The following is a 13794-nucleotide window of genomic DNA, read 5'->3' on the forward strand; positions in this document are numbered from 1 at the left end:
TTTAATGAGAAAATAAAATAGACCTTTTTCTATTGTAAAAAAAATCTCCCACACAAGAAACACATGCCATATTTTTTTAAAGAATTGTTCAGCATGAACATAGAATATATGAGAATCATATATTCTGCAAATCTCCAAGAGGAATTAATCCCAGGTTATGATTCCTTTTCTATGATACGCTGTTGCCTTTCAAGTGCAAAGATGACATTTTGAACTTGGAGTGTGCTGCTGAGGCTGATATGGCCAACACGTAACTGATCAGTCGATGATATTTATTGAGCGCTTACTGTGTGCTGAGCACTGTACTAAACACTTGATAGAGTACCATATAACAGAGTTGGGAGACCCATTCCCTGCCAACAATGAGCTTATTGCTCCTTCTGCAGCAAGGGCTTGCAAAGTTCATTCATTCATTCAAGAGTATTTATTGAGAGCTTACTATGTGCAGAGCACTGTACTAAGCACTTGGAATGTACAAATCGGTGACAGAGACAGTCCCTGCCCTTTGATGGGCTTACAGTCTAATCGGGGGAGACGGACAGACAAGAACAATAGCAAGAAATAGAATCAAGGGGATGAACATCTCATTAAAACAATAGCAAATAAATAGAATCAAGGCGATGTACATCTCATCAACAAAATAAATAGGGTAATGAAGATATATACATATATATACATATAAAGTTGCCCCTCGGTAATGCCTGACACTCTTTTTGCTTCTCCTTCTTGGCGTCCCGATCTTGCCACAGCCTCTGTTCCAAGAATATTCCCCCATTTCTGGTCGCTTCATGACAGTCTGACTTGTCCTCTATGGTGGCCTTCTATTGCTATGGGTTTGAGATTTCGCTTCATTGCATCTTTAGCATTTACAACTATGCCCTCTAAGCGCACTCTGGAGCAGCCATTTGGGGATTATTATCTGAATACGCTATCTGCTGATGACTGTGCCTTTGGGACTTCTACACAAGAACACCTGCAAATGATTATAAATTGCTCTGCAGGGTGAGCATGGTGGTCTGAAGGACACTGAGGTGATGTTCCAGGTGATGATTAGATGATTGGAAAAGTACTACATTAATAAATTCATCATAGCCAGGGAATGTTTCCACCAACTCTGTTAATATGGTTATAGTGTACTCGCTCAAGTGCTTAGTACAGTGCTCTGCACACATTAAGCGCTCAATCAAATGGGATTGATTGAGTCATTTATTCATTCAAGCAGAGAATTTCATTATGACACCTAGAACGGTCACCAAATTCCACCAATAAGGAAGTACACTTGGGAAGCAGCATGGCACTGTGGATGGAGCCTGGGCCCAGAGTCAGAAGGTCATGGATTCTAGTCCCGGCTCCACCACTTGTCCGTTGTGTGGCCTAAGGCAAGTCACTTCACTCTTCTGGACCTCGGTTACCTCTTCTGTAAAATGGGGATTAAGACTGTAAGCCCCATATGGAACAGGGACTGTATCCAGCCCAATTTGCCCGTATCCACCCCAGCACTTAATACAGTGCCTGGAACATAGTAAGGGCTTAACAAATACCATCCATCATCATCATCATCATTACACTCTCTTCGGTTAGACAAAGACATGAAAAATGGAACGATGAGGCCAGTCTGGCTTTTCTTAGATGGACAGATGGAGTTTGGCAATGAGGCATTGAGGTTCATACCGAAGCTGGAATGGCATCCAAGCTTCTAAATGATCATGAGACCTAGACCTTCCACAAAAGACACGTATGGCTTCTTGAGCCGTTGTACAGTCATTTACAAATCATGCTCAAGATCAAATCACAGGACGGAATGTGCAACACTGAGGTCTTGGAATAATAATAATAATGTTGGTATTTGTTAAGCGCTTACTATGTGCAGAGCACTGTTCTAAGCGCTGGGGGAGATACAGGGTCATCAGGTTGTCCCACGTGAGGCTCACACTTAATCCCCATTTTACAGATGAGGTAACTGAGGCACAGAGAAGTGAAGTGACTTCCCACAGTCACACAGCTGACAAGTGGCAGAGCTGGGAGTCGAACTCATGACCTCTGACTCCGAAGCCCAGGCTTTTTCCACTGAGCCACGCTGCTTCAGAGTCAGCTAACTAGCGTTGAGGAGATTTTTACTGTTCCACGGTTCCGCTGGGTGGGATAAGGGAGGAGAGTTTGGATAATTACAGGATACCAAAAGTGCACATAAGTAGGTAGGGCAGAACTGATATTTTAGAGACATGGTGAATCTCAATCTCAAACATTGTGATATTGCAGTGGCTTGCTGGGAGAACACTGCAGTAGACAGACCAGCCTGGCAGGCAGCAACTTGGAGAAGAGTTGTTTTTCTTGAAAGAAGGCTTTGAGAGATCAGAAAAACAAGAGACAGTCTCAAAAACAGAGACAACTCATCTTTACAGGAACACAGTGTAAAATGGAGCGTCAGTCACAGGTTGGCCTTTCGAACCAAACCTGAATGGTCGAATAAGATTTATGCGTCAACAGCATCATCTTGAAAAGGAATTCGTTCATTCAACTGTATTTACTGAGCACTTATTGTGTGCAGAGCACTGTACTAAGCACTTGGAAAGCTCCTTCTCCTTATATGTGTCTGTGTGAATCTTATTAGCATATGAGAAGGCTTTAGACCAGTTGACTTAGCTACTCAGCTTAGAACCCATCACTTGGACAAAAAAGAGATGAGGTGGAAGATATCAAACTGAAATATCTACAATCAACAAATTTCAAATCTACAATCCACGCAATCTACAATGCGTGGGTGTGTAAGTGAGCTTGTGTGGGCATCTATAGGCAGGACAATTTCTCCCTAGGTGACCGATTTTGTTTTATTTTTTTCTATATCAATCATCGTCATAATAATACTTTTAAGCTCTTATTCTGTGTCAAACACTGTTCTCGGTGCTGGGGAAGATAAAAGATAATCAGGTCCCTGTCCCACCCAATCAAAATTTCCCCTACATACAAAATCCCCACATTACAGTATCCCACAAACTGTGGGTGTTTGACTCTTTAGCACAACATATGCATTCAAGATGATTTTGAAAATGAAACGTAAGGATTTGAATGAAATAACACAGAATTCGAGACCTACTCGTTTGCTAGAAATCTTCTGGTTTCCGAGCCGAGAAGATTTTTTCCAGGAAGTCCGTGGATTGAAATCAGGATCAGGTTATTAAACTTCAAGTGAGGGCTAAGAAAGAAGAAAACAGAGTGATGTGCATAACTCGGGGTAAGCATGTAATAATTCACTTTGATATTAATGGCTGTTTAGTACAAGCACTGTATTAAACACTGCGGTAAATACAAGGAAATTGCTTTGGACACAGTCCCTGTCCCGCATGGGTTGTAAAATCTTAATCCCCATTTTACAGAAGAGGTAACTGAGGCACAGAGAAGTGAGGTGACTTGCTCAAGGTCATACAGCAGACAAGTGGTGGAGCCAGGAATAGAGCCCATGTCCTTTAAAAACAATGCTGATGGGGTTTTCCCCAGCAAAATGGTGAGAACTGGTCAATAATTTCTAAACAATGAAAAAAAGATCGCTCAGTAATGTGTTGGATCTCTCAAAGCCCTCTCAAACCATCCCTTGTTGGGGACCTTACTTTTTTGTTCAGTTTTCCACTAATTGTCAATAAATTGGGACCCAGAGAATTTCTTCTCACTCTCGAGAGCGCACCGCCAGTGTCCACAGCATCGACTCCAGATCCTGTATTTCTGGGAACAAAAACCCAACCAGAGACTCTACTTCTGCAAGCAGAGGAGCAGGCCAAGTGTGGGGCAACGGCCTAACTTTCACGTGGGCATTTGGAAGTTTTCGAAATTGGAAAACGATCAGAAGTTTTGGAAGCCCAGGAAAGAAATCGGAAATCCTTTTAAACGCGCGATATTTTCGGTAATAAAATCGGCTTTTCCTGACAATATGTTAAACTGAACTGGATCTGACATTTAAAAACAGTTAAATATTGTGAAAGATAATGCTTTACAATCTCTCGGGTTTTGTGTCATTTAAGCATTAATAATCTCACGTGACGTGAAAGCGTCTGCATGCATCTTATCTCTGATGCTATTAATGAATGTTAAAAATATGTTCAAATAACATTAAAGGTCATACTTGAAACCAAGAAAATTTTAAGTTTCGGCTGCTAATCCGAAAATGCATACTAATGATGCTTTCATTTTGCACTGTGACTACTGAATGTGAATTGCAATAATACTGTGTTGACTGATACATATATGGCTGGCTATGCAGAATGCATTTAATTCTGTTTCATAACATCCCCACTCCCAACCCACACACTGTGCAGTTCATATAGGACTGTTACAAATTGTACTACGAATATACTAATGATACCTATTTATACCCAGAGTCATGAATTGTGCAGACATCTATATGATTAAAAACCATGAAAAACCCTAACAGCCTAACCCTGGCCCTTAAAACAGACTGCTTGGTGGCATTTTTACTATTTAGATGCCTGAAAATTACAAATGGACAATTTAAAGAATTTCACAAAAACCAATGTTGTTCATGTGATGAAGGCTTGAAGAGATGAAACATTCTTTCCCCTCTTCTCAACCCCAGTTGTTTTTTCTGCATTGGTTATTTCACTTAAAACCATATACTTATTTTCATATACTTATTTTCTTAAATTTATAAAATAGTCTGCTGATACAGTATAAAATACCAAGTGTACAACCACAGTTTCTAACTCCTTAAGCTTCTAAAATCAAATTCCGCTGTTTAAACCCTCTCACTGCCATGCATGTTATTATTTTGTTCTTTATTGTGCCCAAACAAAATGTTGATCATTCAAAACTGCGGCATCCTCTGGATTTTGGTTTCTGTCAGTTTATAAGCAGATCTTGATAACTAATGAACATCAAAGCTACTGAAAAACATTATCATCCGGGTGAATGGCTTATGGATTTTAATGTATATAAACAATGCCTAAAATTGCTGGAAAAGGATGCATATGCTTTAAAACCAAAGGTCACCATTTTGTGAAACAAGTGTTCAAGTTAAGAGCTCAAAGCAATGAAACATTAAACAAGTGCACCTGCATTTTAGCAGCCAATAATTCCAGTGGGGATTTCATGTTGCTGTGGATACAAAAGGGAAGAACAGCTCAAAGATACTTGTAAAGCAGGGAGGGATTAGAGTATCTAGGGAAATAAGTAAAGGGTATTGCGTTTCAGGCCCCGTTTTGGAGCACAGCTACGAAATTAGGTCTAAACATCCTCATCCTTCAAATAAAGAGAGTCGCATTGCCAATTCACTGTGAACACAATAAAAGAAACATAAAACTTTTGATGTTATTTACATTTCTGGGTGATGATGGGCGTTTGTAAATCTGCCAGACTATCTCTCATTAGTTTTTGCTGATTTTTTTTTTTTGGCATAACAAAAGCTAGCCAAGCAAATGATTTAATTAACAGCTTTCATTAAACCTCTTATTTGAACAAATAGATAGTCAAACACCCTTTTAACAAATGGAAAGGGGACAGACTTACCTCCCATGGATGTGAGTGTCGTGGTTTAATTTATTTGAGCCTGAACTGAACCCTACGTAATTAAACATTTCTGTATTGTCTGTGAGAGAGAAAAATGTTTGGTGTAGCTCTGACTGATGTTTTCTTATGAAGAAGGAATCAATTATTTAATAAGTGGCATTTTTGCCAAGCACTGTACTAAGCACTTGGGAGAGATGATACGACAGTACACTGCTCTTTATACAGTAAGTGCTCAATAAATACCCCCCTCTGCTCCCTCTCTGCTCCCCCTCCGCCCTCTGCTCCCTCCCTCTTACCCCCGTCACCTCCCCTCAGCTAAGCCCCCTTTCCCCCTTTCCCTCTGCTCTTCCCCCCTCCCTTCCCCTCCCCTCAGCACTGTGCTCATTTGTATCGATTTTTATTACCCTATTTATTTTGTTAATGAGGTGTACATCCCCTTGATTCTATTTATCGTGATTAAGTTGCCTTGTTTTGGTCCACCTGTCTCCCCCCTTTAGACTGTAAGCCCGTCAATGGGCAGGGATTGTCTCTATCTGTTGCCGAATTGTCCATTTCAAGCGCTTAGTACAGTGCTGTGCACATAGTAAGCGCTCAATAAATACTATTGAATGAATGAATGATGGGTCCAACTTGATTAACTTGTATTTTCCCCAGCGCTTAGTACGGCATCCAGCACCTAGTAAGGGCATAACAAATACCATTTAAAGTGAACAAACAAAAAACCAATAGCTTCCTCACTGATCTCTCTCCCTTCTCCAAGCTCAGCTGCCCAGCTCGCCATTATAATAAAATGCTGCCCTACATGCAATCGGCTTCTCTTCAAACGTGTCCAGTCGTTAACCGTTCGTCTCTGAATCGCACAGAAAATCCTGACCATTGGCTTTAAGGCACTCAGGCAGCTCACTGCCTCTTACCTGTCCACACGCTTCTCCCACCACACCCCAGATCACCCTCTTCGCCCAAAACCGCCTCCTCACTATGACTTGTTCCAAGTCTCCTGCCCTTGAACCTGCCCTTGCCCTGGCACCTTCCTCCTGCTTTCCAATTCCTTTCCTTTCAAATCCCTCACTACTGCTCTACCCATCTTCAAAGGTCTTCTGAAATTCTACCTCCTCCAGGAGGCATTCATTCATTCAATAGTATTTATTGAGCGCTTACTATGAGCAGAGCACTGAACTAAGCGCTTGGAATGTACAATTCGGCAACAGATAGACACAATCCCTGCCGATTGACGGGCTTACAGTCTAATCAGGGGAGACAGACAGACAAAAACATGACCACTTAGTAGCCAATATAAATAAAAATTAAATATTTTAATATTTAAAATTAATATTAAATTAATATTGAGGCATTCCCAGATGGATTTTTGTTCTCCTTAAGTTACATCCTCGCGACTGTTAACCCAGCACTTTCATATCCACAGCCACGCATTGAATTTTCATCCATACTGATTTTCATTCTATATGATTATTTCCTCTATTTGTAAATCACTTTATGCCTGGGTCCCTCAGACAATACACTTCTTCTCTGCAGAGACCAAGCCTTCCATTTTATTGTAATCTCCAAATTACTTAGTTACAGTGCTCTGCCCAAAGTGGATGTTCAATAAATACTACTGATTCACGGCATTTTGATGATTCACGGCACTTTGATACTCATCCTAGCCCCACATCACTCACGTACATATAATAATAATGTTGGTATTTGTTAAGCGCTTACTATGTGCAGAGCACTGTTCTAAGTGCTGGGTTAGACACAGGGGAATCAGGTTGTCCCACGTGGGGCTCACAGTCTTAATTCCCACTTTACGGATGAGGTAACTGAGGCCCAGAGAAGTGAAGTGACTTGCCCACAGTCACACAGTTGACAAGTGGCAGAGCTGGGATTCGAACTCATGACCTCTGACTCCAAAGCCCATGCTCTTTCCACTGAGCCACACTGCTTCTCTAATACATATCTTTATACTCTATTCCCCTATCGGAAATTTATTTTAATACCTGTCTTCCCCTGCGGATTGTAAGCTCCCTGTGGGCAGAAATCATGTCTACCCACTCTGTTTTATTGTTCTTTTTCCAAATGCTCTTGATACGATGCTCTGCCCATAGTAAGCACTGCATGGCCTAGTGGAAAGGGCATAGGCTTAGAAATCAGAGGACCTCTGCCAACTGCTTGCTGGGTGACCTTGGACAAGTCCCTTATCTTCTCTGTGCCTCAGTCCCTCAACTGTAAAATGGGGATTATATACCTGTCCCTCCTATTTAGACTTTGAGCCCCATGCGGGACAGGGACTGTGCGACCTAATTAGCTTGCACCTGCCCCAGCGCTTAGGACGGTATCTGACACAGAGTAGGTGTGTAACCAATGCCCCCCAGAATAAATGAATAAATACCGCCGACTGATTGAAAAGAGAAAGATTGTTCCACTTATCGAGGCATCTCATTACTCTCCGTTGCCAGATGGATCCTAGCCAGACGGCTCCTAGGTGGGCTACTATAGAACATTACCGACCAGATGCTCCTGGAATCACAGTGTTACTTCAGATCACAGCACGGCACAGCAGATACGATCTTTGCGGCACATCAGACGCACAAAAAGCACTGGGAACAGCACCAAAGCCTTTATGCGCTTTTCACAGACACGTAACGATTGTAGTATTTGTTAATTGCTTATTTTGTGCCTATGACTGTACTAAGCGCTGGGGAAGATACAAGAAAATCCAGTTGGACGCAGTCTCGGTCCCACATGACACCGTCAGTAGATCTGGACTGTGGAAATCACTTGTTGTTTTTTGTTTGTTTTTTAATGATACTTGTGAAGTCTCCCCAGAGCTGTAGGAATGGAATCAAGTCAAAAAAATAGAAAGAACAATTCACTAAAACGTTGGGAGTCACTGGGGAGAAAAGGATGTAGGGATAGGGCTGGTGTGTGAAGGTCGGAATAGAAAAATATGTGGTTTTCCTAGAGAGTATTAGGGTGTGGGAGAAGAGGGGTGTAGGATTGGGACAGGGAAAATAATGGACCAAATAATAATAATAACTTTTAACTCCCCCAGGCTTGTTCTCCCCTTTCCCACCCTGACTATGACTCTGCTGCACTTGTCTTATCCCATAACCGCCCCACACCTGGACCCAATTTTGCTACCTCTGTCCTTTAACGCTGCAGGGTTAGGGACAGAGAGGTGGGTAAGAGGTTAGAGAAGATATTACAGTCCAGCCCTCACACTTTTCATTCATTCAATAGTATTTATTGAGCGCTTACTATGTGCAGAGCACTGTACTAAGCACTTGGAATGGACAAATCGGTAACAGATAGAAACAGTCCCTGCCCTTTGACGGGCTTACGGGCTAATCGGGGGAACACTTTGCTCCTCTAACGCCAACCTACTCACTGTGCCTTGATCTCATCTGTCTCACTACTAACTCCTTGCTTATGAACTCCCTCCTCATTCATATCCCAGCTCTGCCACTTGTCAGCTGTGTGACTGTGGGCAAGTCACTTAACTTCTCTGTGTCTCAGTCACCTCATCTGTAAAATGACTGTGAGCCTCACGTGGGACAACCCGATGACCCTGTATCTCCCCCAGCGCTTAGAACGGTGCTCTGCACATGGTACGTGCGTGGCTCAGTGGAAAGAGCCCGGGCTTGGGAGTCAGAGATCGTGGGTTCAAATCCCCGCTCCGCTGCTTGTCAGCTGTGTGACTTTGGGCAAGTCACTTAACTTCTCTGGGCCTCAGTTACCTCATCTGTAAAATGGGGATTGAGATTGTGAGCCTCACATGGGACAACCCGATCACCTTGCATTCTCCCAAGCGCTTAGAACAGTGCTTTGCACGTAGTAAGCGCTTAACAAATACCAACATCATTATTATTATTATATCCGACAGACGACCACTCTCCCCATCTTCGGAGCCCTACTAAAATCAAATCTCCTCCAGGAGGCCTACCCCAACTAAGCCCTCATTTCCCCTACTCCCTCTCCCTTCAGCATCACCTATGCACTTGGATCTCTACTCTTCAAGCACTTGATATTCACCCCACCCTCAGTCCTACGGTGCCTATATACGTATCTGTACTTTATTGTCCTATGGTGCCTATATACATATCTGTACGTTATTTTACTTGCCCGTCTTTCCCTCTAGACTGTAAGCTCCTTGTAGGCAGAGATCGCGTTTATCAATTCTACTGTCTCGTACTCTCCCAGTCACTGAGTTCAGTACTATGCACACATCCTCATTTCCCCTTCCGCTCCTTTCTGTGTCACCTTTGCACTGGGATTCGGACCCTCCCTCGTTCGCCCCTCCCTCAGGCGGATCCAGGAACGACTGCAGAAGAAATGGCAGGATTTAGAAAAATGCCTAACGAGGGAGGTAAATGACAGGGTGATGTCAGAGGTGACCCGAGGTTTCAAGCTTTAGGGACGGGGAGGATGGCGGTGATCTTGATTGACATGAGAAAGTTAGAAGAGGAGGGTAAGTTGGAAGTCTAAGTGCTCAGTTTCGGGCGTATTGGATTTAAGGTGCCGGGGGGGTCTTTCAGGTCAAGATGTCCCAGAGATAGGAGATGTGAGCAGTAGTGGAAAGAGCCCGGGCTTGGGAGTCAGAGGTCAGGGGTTCAAATCCCAGCTCAGTCGCTTGTCAGCTGTGTGACTTTGGGCAAGTCACTTCTCTGTGCCTCAGTTCCCTCATCTGTAAAAGGTGGTTTGACATATGGGACAAGGACTCCGTCCATCCCGAATCGCCTGTATCCAGCGCTTGGTACAGTGCCTGGCAAGAGTAAGTGCTTAACAGATGCCATAATCATTATTAGTTGAACTAAGTGTTAATATTTTGTGACCCCCAAAATGTTAAGAAATTCCTGAAGTGGATTATGACGATGATGATGACGGTAGTATCTAAGTGCTTACTAAATGCTAAGCACTGTTCTAAGCGCTCGGGTAAATACGAGGTAATCAGCTTGTCCCACATGGGGCTCACAGCCTTAATCCTCATTTTACAGTTGAGGTAACTGAGGCACAGAGAAGTTAAGTGGCTTTCCCAAGGTCACACAGCAGACAAGTGGCGGAGCAGGGATTGGAACCCATATCCTCTGACTCCATCCTCACACGTAACGTTTCCTCTGGGTTCGTCCGGCATCCCTGACCCCGTCCACAGAGAGACTAACAGTATAAGGACGAGGTGTCACCCCGCTGGCCTGTCCTGGCCCGACGCCCATTCGCTTTACGTGATGAAAACCCACCGTATCTGCCCAATCCAGGCTCAAGGGCCCTGAGCCAGGAATGGGCTACGACTTTAATTCAGATCTACCCCAACTGAATAAACACGGAGAACCAACACATTTATGTAAATTCACGTGGCAGAGGACGATAATATAAAACAATGAAGACCGCTAAACCATTCATTACGCGTTAGCTCTGCGATCAGCAAGTAAGCACTAACTATTTAATTAGTCGGCTCATTAGTGACAGGCGACACTGAAGGTTTCAGATGTTCTCAAACAAATGTAAAGATAAAAAGCCTAATTAAGCAGCAAGCATCATGCTACCTGATGCCAAACAGGACAGATGTGCAAGATAATGCATAATGCAGGGGTGCCAGATCCAGAAGTTAGAGTCATTCTGCCACCACGGTGTTGTAAAATAAGAGGCTTCTCATTTCCATTTCCAACCTGTCCTTAGTTCTTGGTTCCTCGTCAATGCAACCTTGAAAAGTACCTGATTTTTACAAAAGAAAGCTAGAGACTTAACCAATCAGTAGGGGAAAAATCTTAATGAGCAATCAAAATGCGACTGAAAATGATGGCCGGTTAAACACGAAAAGAAAATATCAGGGCTTTAAGGGGAAAGAGCTTATTCCTCTAGTTCGGGGTCAGAATGGAAAACTTTAGAACTGAAAAACATATTAACTGATAATAATAACAATAACAATAATGGTATTTGCTAAGCATTTGCTATGTGTCAAGCACTGTACTAAGTGCTGGGGTAGGTACAGGATTCATTCATTCATTCATTCATTCATTCATTCATTCATTCGTATTTATTGCGCACTTACTATGTGCAGAGCACTGAACTAAGCTCTTGGAGTGTACAATTCGACAACAGAGAGAGACAATCCCTGCACCCTGACGGGCTCACAGTCTAAACCGGGGAGACAGACAGCAAAGCAAAACAGAACAAAACAAAAACAAGACAACATCATCAAGAGAAATAGAATCAAGGGGATGTACACTTCATTAACAAAATAAATAGGGTAATGAATAATATATACACATGAGCACAGTGCTGAGGGGAGGGGAGGGGAAGGAGCAGAAGGTGAGGGGAGAGGGGAGGGGAAGCGGAGCAGAGGGAAAGGAGGGGCTTAGTCCAGGAAGGCCTCCTGGAAGAGGTGAACTCTCAGTAGGGCTTTGGAGAGGGGAAGAGAGTTAATTTGGCAGAGGTGAGGAGGGAGGGCATTCCAGGACAGTGGGAGGACGTGGGCCAGGGGTCGACGGTGGGACAGGAGAGAATGGGAGACGGTGAGGAGGTGAACGGCAGAGGAGCGCAGCTTGCGAGGTGGGCAGTAGAAAGAGGGAAGGGAGGTGAGGTAGGAGGGGGCAAGGGGATGGACAGCTCTGAAGCCAAGAGTGAGGAGTTTGTGTTTCGTGCGAAGGTTGATAGGCAACCACTGGAGGTTCTCGAGGAGGGGAGTGACAGGCCCAGAGCATTTCTGCAGGAAGATGATCCGGGCAGCGGAATGAAGAATAGACTGGAGTGGGGAGAGACAGGAGGAAGGGAGAACAGAGAGGAGGCTGACACGATAATCCAGTCGGGATATCATGAGAGCTTGTACCAGCAAGGTAGCAGTTTGGATGGAGAGGAAAGGGCGGATCTTGGCGATATTGTAAAGGTGAGACCGGCAGGTGTTGGTAACGGATTGGATGTGTGGGGTGAACGAGAGAGCTGAGTCAAGGATGACATCAAGGTTGCGGTGTCATCAGGTCAGGTGCAGAACTATGACCAACCCAAATCAGATCCTGGCACATAGTAAGAGCTTAATTACTAGTCTAAGTAGGAGGAAGAAAAGGTAATTAATCCTCATTATACAGATAAGGAAACTGAGGAACAGAGAAGTTAAGTTGCTTGACCAAGATCACACAGCAGACAAGTGGCAGAGCCAGGATGAGAACCCAGGTCTTCTGTCTTCCAGACTCGTGCTCTTTCCACTAGACCACACTGCTTTTCCTATTTTTTTGGAGGCATTTAGGTATGTGGTTTAGTTATTTGGTGAACTCCCAAATGATTCTAAACTTCAGACTGGACCAAGAAGGATTTTTCAATCTTAGACTATCTGCCCCTTAATCAGAGACCGATTCCATTCCCCATGAAAGGGCTCACTGCTTCAGCACATGAAGTCTCCTGACAAGACAGATTTGGGAAAAGGCTTCCCAGCATCCTGTCCTCCTGCACGCCAACATGCTAATGTGATCAGGGTCACTTTTATCTTCTGGGCAAAAGGAGTATTAATAATAATTACGGTATTTGTTAAGCGCTTACTATGCACCAGGCACTGTACTAAGCCCTGGGGTGGACATTAGCAAATTGGGTTGGAAACAGTCTCTGTCCCATGTGGGGCTCATAGCTTGATCTCCATTTTACAGATGAGGTAACCGAGGCACAGAGAAGCTAAGTGCCTTGCCCCAGGTCACACGGCGGACAAGTAGCGGAGCCGGGATCAGAACCCAGGACCTTCTGACTCCCAGGCCCGTGCTCCACCCACAGTGCCATGCTGCTTCACACAAGTCTACCTGTCAGTCACTGGGGTGATCAAAATCTGAGTAGGTTTGGTCTGGGCTTGACTCGCCCCTGAATCATTCCTTGACTAGGCCCTCCTTTCCTCTTCTCCCTCTCCCTTCTGCCTCACCCTTGCACTGGGATCTGCTCCCTTTAATCTCCCCTCCCTCAACCCCACAGCACTTAAGTACATATCCATAATTTATTTATTTCTATTAATGTCTGCCCCCCCAAGAACGTTGTGGGAAGGGGATAAGGGGATGTGTCTACCAGCTCTGTCCTATTGTACCCTCCTAACCACTTAGTACAGTGCCCTGCACAGCGCTCCATAAATTGATTGAGTCATTGATCACTCAGAATCCCTCAATCCACCCACAAGCCTTTGGGTGGGGGTCTGGACGCTGGGAAGGGGAGTCGGCTTTACTAAGCCAGGCAGTCAATTACAAGAACCGGAGAAGAAAGATTATCCTTCCGGTCTTTGGCAGAGCCAGCTTCCTTCACTCCCCCGTCCCACTG

At 44.1% G+C, this 13794-nt stretch overlaps 1 protein-coding gene across 5 annotated transcripts in view; it reads right to left on the reverse strand.

Moving 5' to 3' along the window:
- The window catches only part of CFAP61 (cilia and flagella associated protein 61), a 315110-nt gene that overhangs the window by 113463 nt on the left and 187853 nt on the right, over positions 1-13794 (reverse strand). For all 5 annotated transcript variants that reach the window (XM_029072415.2, XM_029072412.2, XM_029072401.2 and 2 more), the window contains exon 19: positions 3095-3193. In XM_029072415.2, coding sequence (XP_028928248.1) covers positions 3095-3193 — 99 coding nt within the window. The remainder of the gene's footprint in view (positions 1-3094; positions 3194-13794) is intronic.

The sequence above is a fragment of the Ornithorhynchus anatinus genome, chromosome 1 (genome assembly GCF_004115215.2).
Source record: "Ornithorhynchus anatinus isolate Pmale09 chromosome 1, mOrnAna1.pri.v4, whole genome shotgun sequence".
Classification (NCBI taxonomy): Eukaryota; Metazoa; Chordata; class Mammalia; order Monotremata; family Ornithorhynchidae; genus Ornithorhynchus; species Ornithorhynchus anatinus.